This window comes from Patiria miniata, unplaced genomic scaffold (genome assembly GCF_015706575.1).
Source record: "Patiria miniata isolate m_02_andy unplaced genomic scaffold, ASM1570657v1 HiC_scaffold_25, whole genome shotgun sequence".
Classification (NCBI taxonomy): Eukaryota; Metazoa; Echinodermata; class Asteroidea; order Valvatida; family Asterinidae; genus Patiria; species Patiria miniata.
Window position 1 is genome coordinate 6,825,558 of NW_024037064.1, and position 17,261 is coordinate 6,842,818.

The 17,261-nt window shown below is 38.2% G+C and overlaps 1 protein-coding gene across 4 annotated transcripts in view; it reads right to left on the minus strand.

Annotated features, from left to right (window-relative positions):
• LOC119733169 (ubiquitin carboxyl-terminal hydrolase 2-like) overlaps positions 1-17,261 on the minus strand; it is a 54,600-nt gene that overhangs the window by 22,389 nt on the left and 14,950 nt on the right. For 2 of the 4 annotated variants that reach the window (XM_038206748.1, XM_038206747.1), the window contains exons 11-18: positions 15,766-15,876; positions 13,947-14,115; positions 12,210-12,335; positions 10,584-10,662; positions 10,133-10,231; positions 7,495-7,632; positions 6,455-6,599; positions 5,163-5,237 (exon numbers count right to left, since the gene is read on the minus strand). In XM_038206748.1, the coding sequence (XP_038062676.1) occupies positions 5,163-5,237; positions 6,455-6,599; positions 7,495-7,632; positions 10,133-10,231; positions 10,584-10,662; positions 12,210-12,335; positions 13,947-14,115; positions 15,766-15,876 (942 nt within the window). Of the gene's footprint in view, positions 1-2,962; positions 3,289-3,675; positions 5,238-6,454; positions 6,600-7,494; positions 7,633-10,132; positions 10,232-10,583; positions 10,663-12,209; positions 12,336-13,946; positions 14,116-15,765; positions 15,877-17,261 lie in introns of those variants that run through there. The other 2 variants (XR_005271681.1, XM_038206749.1) reach the window with 2 other exon arrangements.

Sequence of the window (17,261 nt, forward strand, 5' to 3'; positions counted from 1 at the left end):
TCAGAGACAAAAAAGAAAAAAATACATCGCTGACTAGAAATGCTGACTGCCCATTGAATGTCATCTGATTATAACTGAATGCAAATTGTTGTAAAAGAAATAATGCCAAAAAATGAATGCCAAAAAAAACCCAGAAACGTTTATGACAGAATTACCAAACGTGCTAAATTATAGAAAACAAAAGAATATTTAAAAAAAACTGATATAAACCAAACATATCGAAAAAAAAAAACAGCCACCACAAACTAACTAAACATCCAACAAACCCCAAAACAATGGACCAAGACTCAAACGAAATCAACGAAATACTTGATAAAAATATAGAAGATTATGGAAGAAACAGACAACTCCAAAAGGTCCCATAGGTAAGCAATCAATACGATATGCAGTCCTATGCGATTGGGGAGCAGTTGTGAAAAAGAAAAAGAAGAAAACAAAATTGAAAACAGGGAATAGCGAGAATAATAAAACAAAAACCCAGAAAAAAAAGAGAGGAAGAGAAAGTCAGAATAGAAGGAGAAGTCAATCGTCAAAAAGATTAACATGAGATACCAGGAAAGTGCTGAAAAGAAAGGAAAGACAGCAAAATGAAAAAAGACGCAAATGATTTTCAACCAACAGACCCACCGACCAACAACCAACAAGGTAACCAAACAACCAGCAAAACGGCCATATAAACAGTAAAAAAAAGCAGAAACGTTATAAACAAAATGAGAGGAAAAAAAATTAAGACATAAAAAAACCCCCAAAAAACCCCAAAGAACAATGCATGATACTATGACTTTCCAGGATGAAAAAGAAAAGCAATTATGTGACAATCAACGGACAGTTTTGAAAAATGGAATAACAAGTAAAGTAATTCAAAACGGAACAATGCAAAAAGAAATAAAGAAAGTATCCAGACAAAAAAAATATGTGGTTCCAATTAACAAGCCGGAAACTGTTTACTGGATACTACCACTTTTGAGAACTTCACTCAAAATCCTACTTGCTCTTACTAGTACTTGGTTTGGTTTATCAAACCTTGTTTCCTGATCCAACTAATGTAAGAGCAAGGCTTCTGCTTCGCTCTTTGAACTCCATCCTAGGTCTTTTCCTCCCCATATCAAGCTCATACTTACTCTTACAAGTACTTGGTTTGGTTTATCAAACATTGTTTTATGATCTAACTTGTGTAAGAGCAAGGCTTCTACTTCGCTCTCTGACCTCCATCTTAGATCTTATCCTCCCCATGTCAAGCTCCTACTTACTCTTACAAGTACTTGGTTTGGTTTATCAAACATTGCTTTATGATCTAACTTGTGTAAGAGCAAGGCTTCTACTTCGCTCTCTGAACTCCATCTTAGATCTTATCCCACCCATATCAAGCACCTACTTACTCTTACAAGTACTTGGTTTGGTGTCTCAAACATTGTTTTATGATCTAACTTGTGGAAGAGCAAGGCTTCTACTTCTCTCTCTGCACTCCATCTTAGATCTTATCCTCCCCATATCAAGCTCCTACTAACTCTTACTAGTACTTGGTTTGGTGTATCAAACATTGTTTTATGATCTAACTTGTGTAAGAGCAAGGCTTCTACTACGCTCTCTGAACTTCATCTTAGATCTTATCCTCCCCATATCAAGCACCTACTTACTCTTACTAGTACTTGGTTTGGTGTATCAAACATTGTTTTATGATCTAACTTGTGTAAGAGCAAGGCTTCTACTTCTCTCTCTGCACTCCATCTTAGATGTTATCCCACCCATATCAAGCACCTACTTACTCTTACAAGTACTTGGTTTGGTGTCTCAAACATTGTTTTATGATCTAACTTGTGGAAGAGCAAGGCTTCTACTTCTCTCTCTGCACTCCATCTTAGATCTTATCCTCCCCATATCAAGCTCCTACTAACTCTTACTAGTACTTGGTTTGGTGTCTCAAACATTGTTTTATGATCTAACTTGTGGAAGAGCAAGGCTTCTACTTCTCTCTCTGCACTCCATCTTAGATCTTATCCTCCCCATATCAAGCTCCTACTAACTCTTACTAGTACTTGGTTTGGTGTATCAAACATTGTTTTATGATCTAACTTGTGGAAGAGCAAGGCTTCTACTTTGCTCTCTGAACTCCATCTTAGATCTTATCCTCCCCATATCATGCTCCTACTTACTCTTACAAGTACTTGGTTTGGTGTATCAAACATTGTTTTATGATCTAACTTGTGTAAGAGCAAGGCTTCTCCTTCGCTCTCTGAACTCCATCTTAGGTCTTATCCTCCCCATATCAAGCTCCTACTAACTCTTACAAGTACTTGGTTTGGTGTATCAAACATTGTTTTATGATCTAACTTGTGTAAGAGCAAGGCTTCTCCTTCGCTCTCTGAACTCCATCTTAGGTCTTATCCTCCCCATATCAAGCTCCTACTAACTCTTACAAGTACTTGGTTTGGTGTATCAAACATTGTTTTATGATCTAACTTGTGTAAGAGCAAGGCTTCTACTTCCCTCTCTGAACTCCATCTTAGGTCTTATCCTCCCCATATCAAGCTCCTACTAACTCTTACAAGTACTTGGTTTGGTGTATCAAACATTGTTTTATGATCTAACTTGTGTAAGAGCAAGGCTTCTCCTTCGCTCTCTGAACTCCATCTTAGGTCTTATCCTCCCCATATCAAGCTCCTACTAACTCTTACAAGTACTTGGTTTGGTGTATCAAACATTGTTTTATGATCTAACTTGTGTAAGAGCAAGGCTTCTCCTTCGCTCTCTGAACTCCATCTTAGGTCTTATCCTCCCCATATCAAGCTCCTACTAACTCTTACAAGTACTTGGTTTGGTGTATCAAACATTGTTTTATGATCTAACTTGTGTAAGAGCAAGGCTTCTACTTCACTCTCTGAACTCCATCTTAGATCTTATCCTCCCCATATCAAGCTCCTACTAACTCTTACTAGTAATTGGTTTGGTTTATCAAACATTGTTTTATGATCTAAGTTGTATAAGAGCAAGGCTTCTACTACGCTCTCTGAACTCCATCTTAGGTCTTATCCTCGCCATATCAAGCTCCTACTGACTCTTACAAGTACTTGGTTTGGTTTATCAAACATTGTTTTATGATCTAACTTGTGTAAGACCAAGGCTTCTCCTTCACTCTCTGAACTCCATCTTAGATCTTATCCTCCCCATATCGAACTCTTACTTGCTCTTAAAGTACTTGGTTTGGTTTATCAAACATTGTTTTATGATCTAACTTGTGTAAGACCAAGGCTTCTCCTTCACTCTCTGAACTCCATCTTAGATCTTATCCTCCCCATATCGAACTCTTACTTGCTCTTACAAGAACTTGGTTTGGTTTATCAAACATTGTTTTATGATCTAACTTGTGTAAATGCAAGGCTTCTTCTCTATTCTCTGAACTCCATCTTAGATCTTGTCCTCCCAATATCAAACTCTTACTTGCTCTAACTAGTACTTGGTTTGATAAACCAAACCTTGTTTTCCGGTCCAACTAGTGTGAGAGCAAGGTTTTGCTTCATTCCCTGAACTCCATCTTAGATCTTTTATCTTCCCCATATCAAACTCTTACTTTCTCTAACTAGTACTTGGTTTGTTAAACCAAACTTGTTTCCTGATCGGTCTAGTGATAGAGCAAGGCGTCTGTTTCATTCTCTGAACTCAATCTTAGATCTTAACCTCCCCATATCAAGCTCCTACTTACTCTTACTAGTACTTGGTTTGGTTTATCAAACCTTGTTTCATGATCCAACTAATGTAAGAGCAAGGCTTCTTCTTCGCTCTCTGAACTCCATCTTAGGTCTTATCCTCCCCACATCAAGCTCCTACTTACATTTACTAGTACTTGGTTTGGTTTATCAAACCTTGTTTCCTGATCGAACTAGTGTAAGAGCAAGGCTTCTGCTTCATTCTCTGAACTCTATCTTAGATCTTATCCTGTCCATATCAAACTCTTACTTGCTCTAACTAGTCATTGGTTTGGTTTATCAAACCTTGTTTTATGATCTTACTAGTGTAAAGCAAGTCTTCTACATCCCTCTCTGTACTCCATCTTCGATCTTATCCTCCCCTCATCAAGCTCCTACTTACTCTTACTAGTACTTGGTTTGATAAACCAAACCTAAAATGGAATTCTACTAGTGTGAAAGCAATTGTTCATCCTCATCCCCACAAACTCATCCTTTCCGAACTCAACCCTCGACAAACTCTACCTATCTTCATTCCACGCATTCAATATATGGATGTCCTCAAGATAAAAGAAAGCCAGTAATGAATACAAAAAAATCCTGACATTCAAATATGTCAGGAATTAAATATAAAAAGAAAACCTTTAAAGTATATCAAAATAGGGTGAATAAAAAAACAACTTAAAACTATCAGACCTCTGAACTTTCAACTTACCAAGATGGAACGTCGCTAGCAAAGTTCCAACACAAGATTTTGTGAGATCAAGTTTTACTAAATCGCAACAAGATCCAAGTTAGACAGAAGCCATACGGCTTACTGTAATAGATTGGTTGGGATTCAAGAAAAACCTTGTGCCGGAAAACCTTCCAAGTTCTTATCCAACACCAAAACAACGTCAGGAATATTTTTATTTTTCAATTTTAGTTTTGATTGGTTACACACATATGATATCTGGTTATGGGTCACATGATGCAATTGAATACCTTGAAATATAAAATACTTTGATACAAAATATTACAACTATACCTCTTCAAGTATCCCCCCCCCATTAATGCACTGGTACCTCCCCCAAAGTACCGAAGCACACTTGTACCTAAAGCAATAAATATCTTTGTATAAAAGTATTTTACATCGATAAAAAAAGTGTGCACCTCCCCCTCAGATCAGTTGGCTCACCCAAGTTGATTGTTTTGGCTTGTTCCACTCGGAGGAGGGGGAGGTACAATTGGAGGGAGGGGCAAAGAGAGATCTGTGGCTGATGGCAAAATTGAGTCTTGACCTGTTTCAGATGGAACCAAAAGATTGTTCAAACTCAGTCTGAGTTCGTGTTGGCATGTGACTAACTATGAACTTTGAATCTTTTTCTTTCAATAGCTATCATCAAACTGAGTATCAAACCAGGAAGACTATTCAAATGTTGTTATCTCTTAACCCCTCCCTCCGGAATGGCAAGACTAGCTTGATGATTGTTGGCTTACAGTTGTTCTGTCTGCTCGTAGAACAGAACGTATGCAAAGGAGCTCGGCACCGAGGCCTCTGTGATAGGTTCAACTCTGTCAAAGACATAAACCATAACGGAAAGGATTAGAATCCAACAGAAATTCTGCACTTTGGAAATTAGGGACAGACAGTACAGGGTGAGTAAAAAATATTAAACCCAAATGGCGGGACCAATTTTTGAATGAAGTTTTGCCTGTAGCACTTTCAAAATCTAGGATATGAAAGCCTAATCAATGAGCTTTCTTTAAGTACAAGAATCATTCAAATCGCTCATGTACTTTTCAAGTTATTTCAAGGAATTTGAACACAAACACCATTTTAAAGTTCTGTCCCACATCACATAATAATAATAATAATAATCCATTCTTGTAAAGCGCATTCCGTCAATAAGACCCCAATGCGCTGTACAGGCATAATAACATACAGGAGTACAATTAGAGTAAATCTTTGAAATTACAAATTATACACAAAAACACGGCACATGTAAACAAAAACCAACACAAATTTACGAGAATGATGGGCTGGAGAAATGTTCAAAGTCAAAGGATAAGCAGATGGGTTTTCAGTAGAGTCTTGAACAGTTCCAGTGTTTTGGCATTTCTGATATGAGTTGGAAGCCGGTTCCAGAGTTCAGGAGCTGTATATGAGAATGATCGCTGGCCGTATGTTCACAGTTCGTCGTTGTAGAATGGTAGTAAAGTTTGATCTTAGTGTGCGAGAAGGTTCCTTGATGCAGATAACAGTAAGTGTTCTTTTAGCAAAAACAAAACAAAAAATTCATAGGGATATAGGTGATTTTATTTTTTTTTGGATCCGTGGATAGAACATTTTTAAACGGTGTTTGTGTATAAAATTCCTTAACTTGAAAAGTGCATGAGTGATTTGAATGATTCTTGTACTTAAAAATTTGTTTTGGAAAAGTAGATTTTCAGCCAAAAATTCAATTTATAGGCTCCATGCACAAGTACCCCCTCAACGATAAAAATGGGAGAGTTGGGGGCGACAACTCGGAGACATTGAACAAATTGCTGACAACGCCTGACGCTCATGGGAAGACACTATGGATCTGTGCACATGTTCAGAATAAAATCAGTCAAGCGTACTTCGCGCTAAACATGAGCTAGCCAGTACGCGCATGTGTCATGTCCCGTTCAAATGGCTCGCAAGTGGTAGAAAAGCGCCCTCTCTTGTTCGTGCACGGAACCCCTGCAGCTACTGACTGGAACTCTGCTTATTGTTACTAGCTTTTTCTGCTTAGCTGACTGCTTACCTTGCATCATCATAGCAATTCCACTTGTTAGTCAGTGTATGCTTGGCGTAAGCCACGTAATGACCACCGATCATGGACCCAGAATGTTGAGAGACTCCGTTCAGGTTATAGCGCCCTCCTTGTTGTTCGTCGTCGTCGGAAGCACCTGACAACAAACAAACAAACAAATGATGCGTAACACTCAAACAAACAGTGTCACAAATCATTCAAATGTTTTGCGACACTCATGTGTGAATTGCTAACATACATGTACATGTAGGTACAGAATTTATCCTTTATCAGTCGAAAGAAATCATGTGCAAATAAAACATTTTTCTGCAATAATTCTTGTATTACTTTATAAATACCTCTGATTCAAAGTTTGTTTCATACAGATTAGTACATATTAATTCAACACATTAATGGAATCATAATATTTATTATTCCTCCAAACTTTGTCTTATTTTCAAACAACAAATATACGATTGTGACCCAATCCAACAAAATGAGTCATAACTCGCTAAATCTAATTTTGAGTAATTGACACTTTGTCAGACTGAGTATTGTACCAAAATAAAAAGCACATGCATTTCCTGCTGAATAAAACAAAAGCTACTATCAGTAAAACATTGCACTTAAGACTCATTTTGTGGGATTCGGTCACAATTGCATGGCATGTATACATGGAGGCGATTATGCATTTTAAAGTACAATGCACTTTGCAAATGTAAACAAGATACAAACCAAAACCAAAATTGGTGTCCGATTTCCTTCAGTTTGGAAGCTTAAACATTCGAACAAACCATAAGAACCTTCCTGAACCCTCCAAAATCCACCAGTACAGTGTGCAGGAAACCAATGACAGGCTCATTACACCTACTAAGTTTCAAGAAGTATCAAATCATAGGTTGAACATTCTTCAATCCTACAAAATCCCACAAATTCCAAAAAAAAAAAAAAATCCTACAAAGTCCCACAAAATCTTACAAAATCCTACAAAATGGTGGATTTTGAAGGATGTCGGAGGGTTAGTGTGATGGAAATGATTGAAATGCACTAACTGTCCTCAAGCGACAGCATGTAGGCCACGTCCATCACAGGCGGTGCATGGCATTGCTCCCAGATCGCATAGAACAGTTCGTAATTTGGATTTCCAATATGGTTGATGGATGTGGTCAGATCGAAATCACCAATGGGTGCTGGGTTAAAACATGCAAAGCATAGACAGAATGGTGCAATAACACAGACACATAGAACAGAAAAAGGATCATGAAAATTAATGGGTGAAAAACATTGAGCTAAATTACTGAGCGCTATAACTCCTCATTCTTGTGCATGGACATGATGGAGAGACCCTTTGAAGCCGGCCTGCATGCAGACATTTTTTGAATTCATGTGCATGTTTGCAGAACGCATAGCAAACAACTTAAAGAGGTTGTGGAATGCTCGAAGACATTTCCATCATTCTCCGGGTATATGTAGCCTAAGGTGTGATGAAATAAAAACGACTATTGTTTCTGTCATAAAATGAGTACAAAAGGTACTTTTGAGAGCTGTTTTTCAAGTCCTGTCATGCCTGTTTCGACCCGAACGTGCAATTTGTGTAAAAGTCGTCGTTGCGGGCAGCAAACAAAACACAGTAAATCGTGACGTAATAAACAGGACTCCCGATGCAGAGTAGCATAAACGAGTCCTGTTTATTACGTCACGATTTACTGTGTTTTGTTTGCTGCCCCCAACGACAACTTTTACACAAATTGCACGTTCGGGTCGAAACAGAACCTGAAAAATAGCTCTCAAAAGTACCCTTTTTACTCATTTTCATGACAGAAACAATAGTCGTTTTTATTTCATCACACCTTAGGCTACATATACCCAAAAATTGACAGAAATTTTTTCGAGCATTCCACAACCTCTTTAAATGTGTCATGACAGTTTAACAAAAACGTCACAGTTAATGAGCATGCTTTGCGCTGTTTACGTAGAGCAAAATCACACGCTCATTTGCTGTTCGTGCGTTTCAGTTTGGGCATATAGACTTCAGTAACGCACCTGTAAGTGCAAAGACGTACAAAATACGTACACAATTTTGAGTTTTCTATAGGTTTGTGCACTAACATGGATGCACCCAGCAGGCATCATTTTGTACATGGGTCAGTGCTCTAGTAATTTAGCTTTATGGTTAAAAGCAACATGAAGATTTGGTGTTTTCAAAATCACGGTTTTGCCTTCAAGGCTGGCTTCAGATATTTAGATCCTTATTAAACTGCCAATGTTTGTCTCAAGAACTTCTAATGAGGCCTAAGTTTGAGTATTCCCATTTTATTAGGATATTAGTCTTTGAATTTCTGAAGCCAGTGATGAGAGTAAACTGGAATGAAGCCATGATTTTGAAACAGATAGGAAACATGGATGAAATGCTAAGATTTGAAGGTTTGCATTGTCAAGCTAGCAAGCAATAAGACAAATTTAGGGTAGCACCGTGTATCACCACGTCTCCTAATGACAGGCAACACTGTCCGAAAAGTTGAATTTCCCTCGGTTCTTTTAAAACCTCACAAACTCACAAAGAGAAACTAGTGACACAAAAACATGTCCTACTTTTGATCCTAAATAACCCTGTTGTTTACCAATGGAACTAATCCAAACTTTTAGACCATGTAAACAAGGCATGACATATTTTATGGAGGACTTTCATCAGCTTTGTGCAAGAGGGTGAGATTTGAATGCCATATAAAAAAACTTTCAGAATCTACCACTTTCGATTTGGCGTCCTCCAATCTCGATACAACGCTGGTGGAAGATGCGTGCTGCCACCGAAAGTTTATGAAGGAATGCAGGATCACCCCTGATGTCATTGCACACCTCCTCGATCGTTTGGCGCAACACACGACCGAGGTGTGCAATGACATCAGGGGTGATGCTGCATTCCTTCAAAAGTTTTCGGTAGCAGCACGCCCCTTCCGCTACCGTCTCCAGTGCTGTATCAACTTTTTGAAAGTGAGTGCTTATTTCGTACCGCGTTTAAATCTCACCCTCTTAGACAAAGCTTATAATACTCACTCCATCAAATGTTGTCATGCCTTGTTTACCTGATCTGAAATGTTGGTTGAATTCAAGTGTTATACAACAGAGTTATTTAGTATCAAATGTTTTTTGGACACGTAGTACGTGGCGCTACCTTAAACTTTATCTTAGATGAAGTAATGTTAGCAATAGGCGTTGAAGAGATCTGGGCCAATTTAAATCTGAAACATTAAATGGCATGAACAGAACATGTGATAATGTAAGAAAAGAAAATGTTAAAAACATAAATAATGCAGCAGCAACATGAAAAGCATCATTGCAATGTGACTTATGAAGACAATTTTTTGGGACAGTGCAAAGAAATGGGTAAAAATTCATATGACAGCTAAGCGCAGAAAAAGAAAATTCAGTCTTAACTAGAAAGATTGGCACCAAAGTTTTCATGAAACAAATAGTTCTTGTGCACGTTTCGTAGCCGATATTTGCTTACATAACATTTTGTGGGGATAATTTTATGCATTTTTGTAATGAAATAAGCTCCATTTTATGAACACTACCAAAACATGCAAACTACATGGGGTGAAGTCACAAACACTACAGCATGCAAATGTTACATGAAACTTAAAACAGATGTGCACATGAAGGAAAAGATTAAGCCACTTTAGCACTTACCTGCATTATCGGCCAGATATTGGGACATATCCAAGCCCTCCAACGGAAAGTCAACGAAAGTTGTGAGCTTAGCACGAAGACAGCTGAAACGCTTAAGGTCTGCGAAGAATATTAAGCAGTCAAGGAATATCGGGAAGTACTTTGGAAAATGAAGGTTTGTGACTCATAATCAGAGGGTCAGGAGTTCGAATCCAGCTGCTGGACACATGTTGTGTCCTTGGGCAAGCCACTTCACCACACTTCCCTCTCTCCACCAAGGAGTAAGAATGGGTACCGGCATTAGCTGGGGAGTAACCTGCGATGGACTAACATCCCATCTAGGGGGAATAGAAATATTCTCAGTTGTTTCATGCCAAGGAAATGAGAGATAAACACTGGCTTGATGAGGCAAATGTATGTACGCCTTGAAGAGAGGGCAAACATGAGTTTATGAAAATATTGTCAAGGATACGAAGCACAAGATGTTTCGGGAAGCGCTGGATAGAAAACCTCTTGGTGAACACTCGCTTCTTCTTGCATTTCTCGCAGGTCTGTTAGAAGGAAATAGAAATAAAGATGCAACAAATTAATTCTCAAAATTGCACACACTATACTGTGGAACGCTGCTAAAACGAACGTCGTGGGATCAACATAAATTGTTCGTAACAGCAATCGTTCAATCTAGCGATTTTAAGCTGCCGGTGCTCTGGGACTCACTTTTCAATATCGCTAGCGCCCTTCAGAACTTTTCCATGCATGCCCTGGTAGTTACTGAAAGACTACTTTGAGCAAGTGCCGACTATTGAATTAAGCAACAGTTTTTACACAGTTTATTAGTTTACCACCTAAGTTTACTGTCTTTCCCCTTTTATTCCTTGGGGAAGAAATAGCCACTTGTCGCTCTTCTGTTGAAATTTTTCAACAACAAAGTTCAATACGTTTTGTACACAAAGATTGGGAGCCAAGCATAATGTTTGGTATTGATCTACATGTACATGTATACCTTTTTAAGCAGGCTTTTTCAATGAAAATATAGATAATGGTTTTTAATGACTAATTTTTCCTCACTGGGCTTATAATGTACTTTTGTGTATTGATCAACACGTTTACTTTTTTAATATATACTTTTAAATTACTTTATCTTTTTAATGAGTACAGCGCCTGGGAGCATATGTGATGCGATCAAGCTACATGAGTCGTTTGTCGACCCTGGTCAAATTTTTTTATTGCAGATTTCAAAAGAGTACAACCCCAGCATACCGCTGTGAAAACCACATGCTGATACCATCTTTAGTTCTTAATGAAGTGAAAACACCAAGAGATGTGATGAAGTGATGTGATGAAGTGGCCCTATTTTGGCCTGTATCTCCAAATGAAAATTCCCGACAAACGACTCATTTAGCTTGATTATAATTGTTACTATTATTGTACCCGATTGTTTGGTATAGCGGTGTTTGGTACAGCAATGTTCTACTGTACATTTTTAGTGCTTCATTGCAGAAAGCTGTGAACCAACTTTACTAGACTTTTTTTTACCACACTTTAAAGGGAATATACATCATTTGCTTTTGCTGTAATTTTCAGAAATGGATGGAATTGGGGAGTCGGAAATATATAGCAAATATAGTTACACTGACTCTTTTGAGGTTTTGGGTTCGAAAATGCTAAAAAAACCAAGAAAAACAATCATTTTCCTGTAGTCTGGTTCCCTGACTTCATATAAGAAGAAACAGAGCAGTTTACATACATTGGGGAATTGTAAGGTCAGGGAACCAGTCTAGCTGGCTTGTACCCGTTCATAGGTGTGTAATCGATTGCAAACAAGTGCGATGGTCTATTGGGGCCAGTATTTGAAATAAAGCCAGTTTTTTCCAACGCTGGTCGGCCGACCAGCATTGGAAATTGATACAAAATACCACTTTTCTTGAAAATGACAGTATACCAGGTGCAATAATTTTACAGGATGCTTTACACTGTCATTCACTAACAGTCCAGCAAGGTATTTCAAAATGATTTGGTAGTTTTATTTTTTGATGTTTGCAAATGTTGTATTTTCCCTTTAAGGATACGTGAATAAAATCCGATTTGTTGAACTTACCACCATGTTGTCCCCGTCTAGTACCTCGGCTTCTGTGAACTTATTCAGGCAATCCTTGATGTCAAATGTGTGCTTGGTTGGCTGATCTTCACGCTGCCAGCTGTTACGGCGTTGGAATTTCACTCGCTAAAATCAAATTATCAATATCTTGCACAGACTCTTCTAAATTCCACCATTGTTTAAGAAACCTCTAACAAATGTTTGTACTTGGAGCACCTGAGGATGAGCTGTAACTTCCTCAATCCCACAAAATCCTTCCAAAAAATTATACCTCTCCGGTGTCCAAAAACCACAACTGGTATATTAATCTCCAAACTACTACAAAAGTTTTGAATCATTTGTGAATAAGATAAATAGTAAGTAACTTGAGGAGAATGCGAAATTAAACAGGCAGAAACTTGAGGTGAAACTTGAGGTTTTTCTTTAGGTTTTGCGAGGTTCCATGGGGTTTTGCGAGGTTCCATGGGGTTTTGCGAGGTTCCATGGGGTTTTGCGAGGTTCCATGGGGTTTTGCGAGGTTCCATGGGGTTTTGCGAGGTTCCATGGGGTTTTGCGAGGTTCAAAGAGATTTTACGAGGTTCAATGAAGTTTTACCAGGTTCACTGAGGTTTCTCAAGGTTTAATGAGATTTTACAAGTTTCATTGAGGTTTATTCATTTCTTGCATTTCTTTACCCAGGGTGTGCCTGAACAGTTTTAAAACTGATTTCCATTGGGGCCCTGCATACATTACAAATGACTACACACATGTACAAATACAATACATTACAAATACAATACAACGCAATGAAATAAAATAAAAGCATACGGGATTACTGCATGACTACAAATGCCTATACACACATTACAAATACAATACAACGAAACAAAACAAAATAAAAAGCAGCTAGTATAAATATTGTACTTCTACTACAAAGAGGTTCAATGAGGTACAAGGTTCAATGAGGTACAATGTTCAGTGAGGTTTTACAATGTTCAGTGAGGTTTTTCAAGATTCAAAGAGCTTTTATGAGATTCAATAAGGTTTTAACAAGGTCCAATGAGATTTATGAGGGTCAATAACGTTTTACTAGGTTCGGTGAGGTATAACAAGGTTTAAAGAGGTTTAACGAGGTTCAATGAGGTTTTTCAAGATTCAGTGAGCTTTTATGAGATTCAATAAGGTTTTAACAAGGTCCAATGAGATTTATGAGGGTCAATGATGTTTTACTAGGTTCGGTGAGGTATAACAAGGTTTAAAAAGGTTTAACGAGGTTCAATGAGGTTTTCAAGATTCAATGAGCTTTTATGAGATTCAATAAGGTTTTAACAAGGTCCAATGAGATTTATGAGGGTCAATGATGTTTTACTAGGTTCGGTGAGGTATAACAAGGTTTAAAGAGGTTTAACGAGGTTCAATGAGGTTTTCAAGATTCAATGAGCTTTTATGAGATTCAATAAGGTTTTAACAAGGTCCAATGAGATTTATGAGGGTCAATGATGTTTGTTCGGTGAGGTATAACAAGGTTTAAAGAGGTTTAACGAGGTTCAATGAGGTTTTTCAAGATTCAATGAGCTTTTATGAGATTCAACAAGGTTTTATTAAGTTCAGTGAGGCTTTACAAGGTTCAAGAGGTTTCACGAGTTTTAATGAGGTTTCGCAAGGTTTAACATGAGGTTTAATGAGGTTCAATATGATTTTACAGGGTACCTCAGGATTTTACCTGAGTAATAGCTTTAGTTTGCATTTTTGCCTTACCTCAGGCACTGGAACAGAGATGTCCCAAAAGATGTCAAACGTGACGGAGCGGTTCTTACAAGTCTGGCATTCCAAGGTGCTCTTGAGTTGTCCAACAAAGAGACGAGAGAAGATGGAGTTGTTGCGAGCGCAGTAGCGATCCCAGGCTAGCTTGGCTTTAGCTTCCTCACTAACAAACAATGAAAGGAAAAGAAATATAAAAATGCTGCGGAAAACTTCTGTCCCGAATTATGCCCCCAATGGACTATGAGTGACCTCTAGGGAGTCCTATGACCTTCGTGCGCGAACATAGAGGGCGCTTTTTGACCATTTTTGTGAGCCCCGTGTATGGGACACACGGTATGCGGATACTGATTCATGGGCGCATAGCCGTTTTCTTCAGTCAGTAATGGTAATAAAATAAGGAAGATAATGGATTGGGTTTATCATGTTAAAAGCCCCTCTATTCACTGGTGTTTATTCTATGTTCATACTTTAAATGTTCTCATTTGAAGTTACTCAGATTCACATTCATTCAAATATTGTCATTTCCATCGGAAAAGGTGTGACGGATATGATTTTTGCATTTTTTCCTATGCTACGACACTGAATATGTAATGTTTATTAAAGGGATTAAAATTCCACTAAAGATTGTGCCGTGTGCTAATTACAGTTGTTGTGCAACATAATGATCACATCCCATGAAAGAAATGTGACATTTGAATTTTTTTTTTCACTATTTTCAAAAGGCCTAAAGTAGACACTTACTGAAGAATGACCCTTAAATGTAGGGTAGATCATTTGTCCATTTATTCGTTTGAAGCAACAATAGAGCTCAAAATCCAAACACGGGTGATTATCAACTACATGTATTAAACCTGATGAAATTTCAGCTCAGGGCGACGAAGACATGATGAAAATGCGGTAACTAGTCTGTGCACAGCTATGCGATCGATAGCGCTGTGCATTGCAGACACGTGCACTGTCAACTGGTCGGATCTGACATCGTAAAAATGCCAAGAAAACACCGATGGAGAAAGAACATTTTTGTAAGTTAATTCACAGAAATGATCTAGGTTTTCTGTGTATGTATTTTCCGTGTTCAAGAGTTCATTTTGAGTTCGCTCTACTCGTATTTGGAGTGATACAATGCAGCGTGCTTCCTGAAATTTTCGACCGTAAAAACGAGGTCTGTTAGCCGCGGGCCACACATGCACAGTGCATCACACACTTCGGAGTTTTGGCCAGCTTCCTGTCTTGACTAGCGTTGTGCATATGATGCGAACGACCTAAATTTTCCATTATTTTTAAGAATTATCGAACGTAAATATATTGACAATAATAAAGGTAGGTTTTATTCACTTTTTGTGGCCATTTTTTTGCATAGCTTTTGTAGTGCAATGGAAATAGTTCAGGCTAAAACCTCGCATATAATTGAATACCCCATTGAATCTGCATTAAAAAAAATGGCCAAAAAATTCTGACCGACTGACCCTATTTTTGAAAGGCATGTAATCGGAAGCAGAACTATTTTTTTTTTGGCCTTAATATCTATAAGCCAAGTAAGGTTTTCAGCAATAATTTGGTCATTTACTTTTTGGATAGCTGCAAATGATCTACTCTTTAATAGAGGTGATTTAATTTCACATCCCAAACAAAAAAATTAACTAGTCTCAGTCATCAAAATCTTAGATTCGACATCTGCGTCATCAAAAATTTGAATACCTTCATCTCGAAGTTGAACTATCAGCACAATCTTCACTTGTTATATTTTTTTCCATTTAGTCAGTAAAAAATTAAAACAAAACACACAATTCCTGTGAGATGATTTTCAACTTACGAGATGTCATCAGGGATTTCTGGATCTTTGCCTCTGTGCTTGGCAGCGATGTTAATCTCCTCATGGAGTTCACCCAAGAGATAGCATAGAAACTCCTGAGCATCTTGCTGCCTGTATGCAAAGAAATTTCAATTGAAATTTTTTTTATTTCTAAGTTGGCTTTTATAAGTCGCCATTTTGCTCAAGTCGCCGTGTTACTCTCGGTCTCCTTTCCATAAAAAGCATTACAAAATCCTTGGTGTAAGTCGGCATTCAACAAATCACGCATTGGCATCGACTTCCTGTACTGCGGTTGGCAAAGTGTCGAGTGAAAAATGTTTTTTCACGGCCCGTGATCGCTGCATGCATTGGTGTCGAAAATTAGTGTCCTACTGCATACATCGCATATGCATCGTGAGCATATCAATACCAGTACCCCTTCTAGGCTGTAGGCATGCACTCTGTCCATTTTGGGCATCGGCGCATCAATACAGCAAGATACAAGTACAGTGTGCTTCTTTACGGTGTAAACTGCAGCTTTCGCAAGCGTCATACATGTGAAATATATTTTGTTTTCACATGTTGCCTGGTTTTCAGTTTGAAAACCCTCCACAAATGACTTCAAAATATTGCTTTTTCATTGTCTGAGAAGTTACTAATTTGTAAAGTTGGTTTCTGGTACCCGATTCAATAATCTAGATCTGGTTCCTGACATCAACAATCGGGCACTGGGTTCTGATACACAGTCCGATTCAAAACCAAAAGGGGAATATAGTGCTTGTGTTCTTGGGCAACACACTTTACTTCAATTGCCCCTCTCCATCCAGATCAGAAAAAAAAAAAAATTCATTTCCGGTCATGCAAATGAGCATTTGTGGAGTGTCATAAGGAAAAACCAGACTACGTGGAACGTTGTGCTCCAATGTTAACAAAGTGCAATTCATGTCTAATGATGCGTAGATGGGGAGCATGCAGTTATGTTCTTGGGCAAGACACTTTACTACATTTGCCTCTCTCCAGCCAGATGCAAGAAAAAAAAAAATCATTATTTTCTTGTAAATTGTCACGCACATAAGGATTCTCATAAGGACGCACATAAGGAGCACCATGAACACAAAGATTTGTAGAAATCTGTTGTCCAATAATGACTAAGTCCAATTTATGCGCAATGGTACATAGCTTTGAACCCAAATGAGAACACTGTGTTTGTGTTCTTGGGCAAGACACTTTACTATAATTGCCTCTCTCCACCCAGGAATATAAATGGAAACCCATTAGGGTAGAAACAAGATTACTTCAGACTTCATCTTTGCAGCTGAATTGAACTGAAAATTTCACAACAATTTTACTAACCCTTATACCTACTGTCTTTTACTAAGTACTAGACCAAGTCCACCAAAATCCATCCATCACACTGCTTCCAATGCATGCTTTGCTTTAGGCTTCCAGGCCCAAGCCCATCATACTCCATCAATATTTAGCCAAACCAGGCCTGCAGGACCAAGTCCCTAAAATCC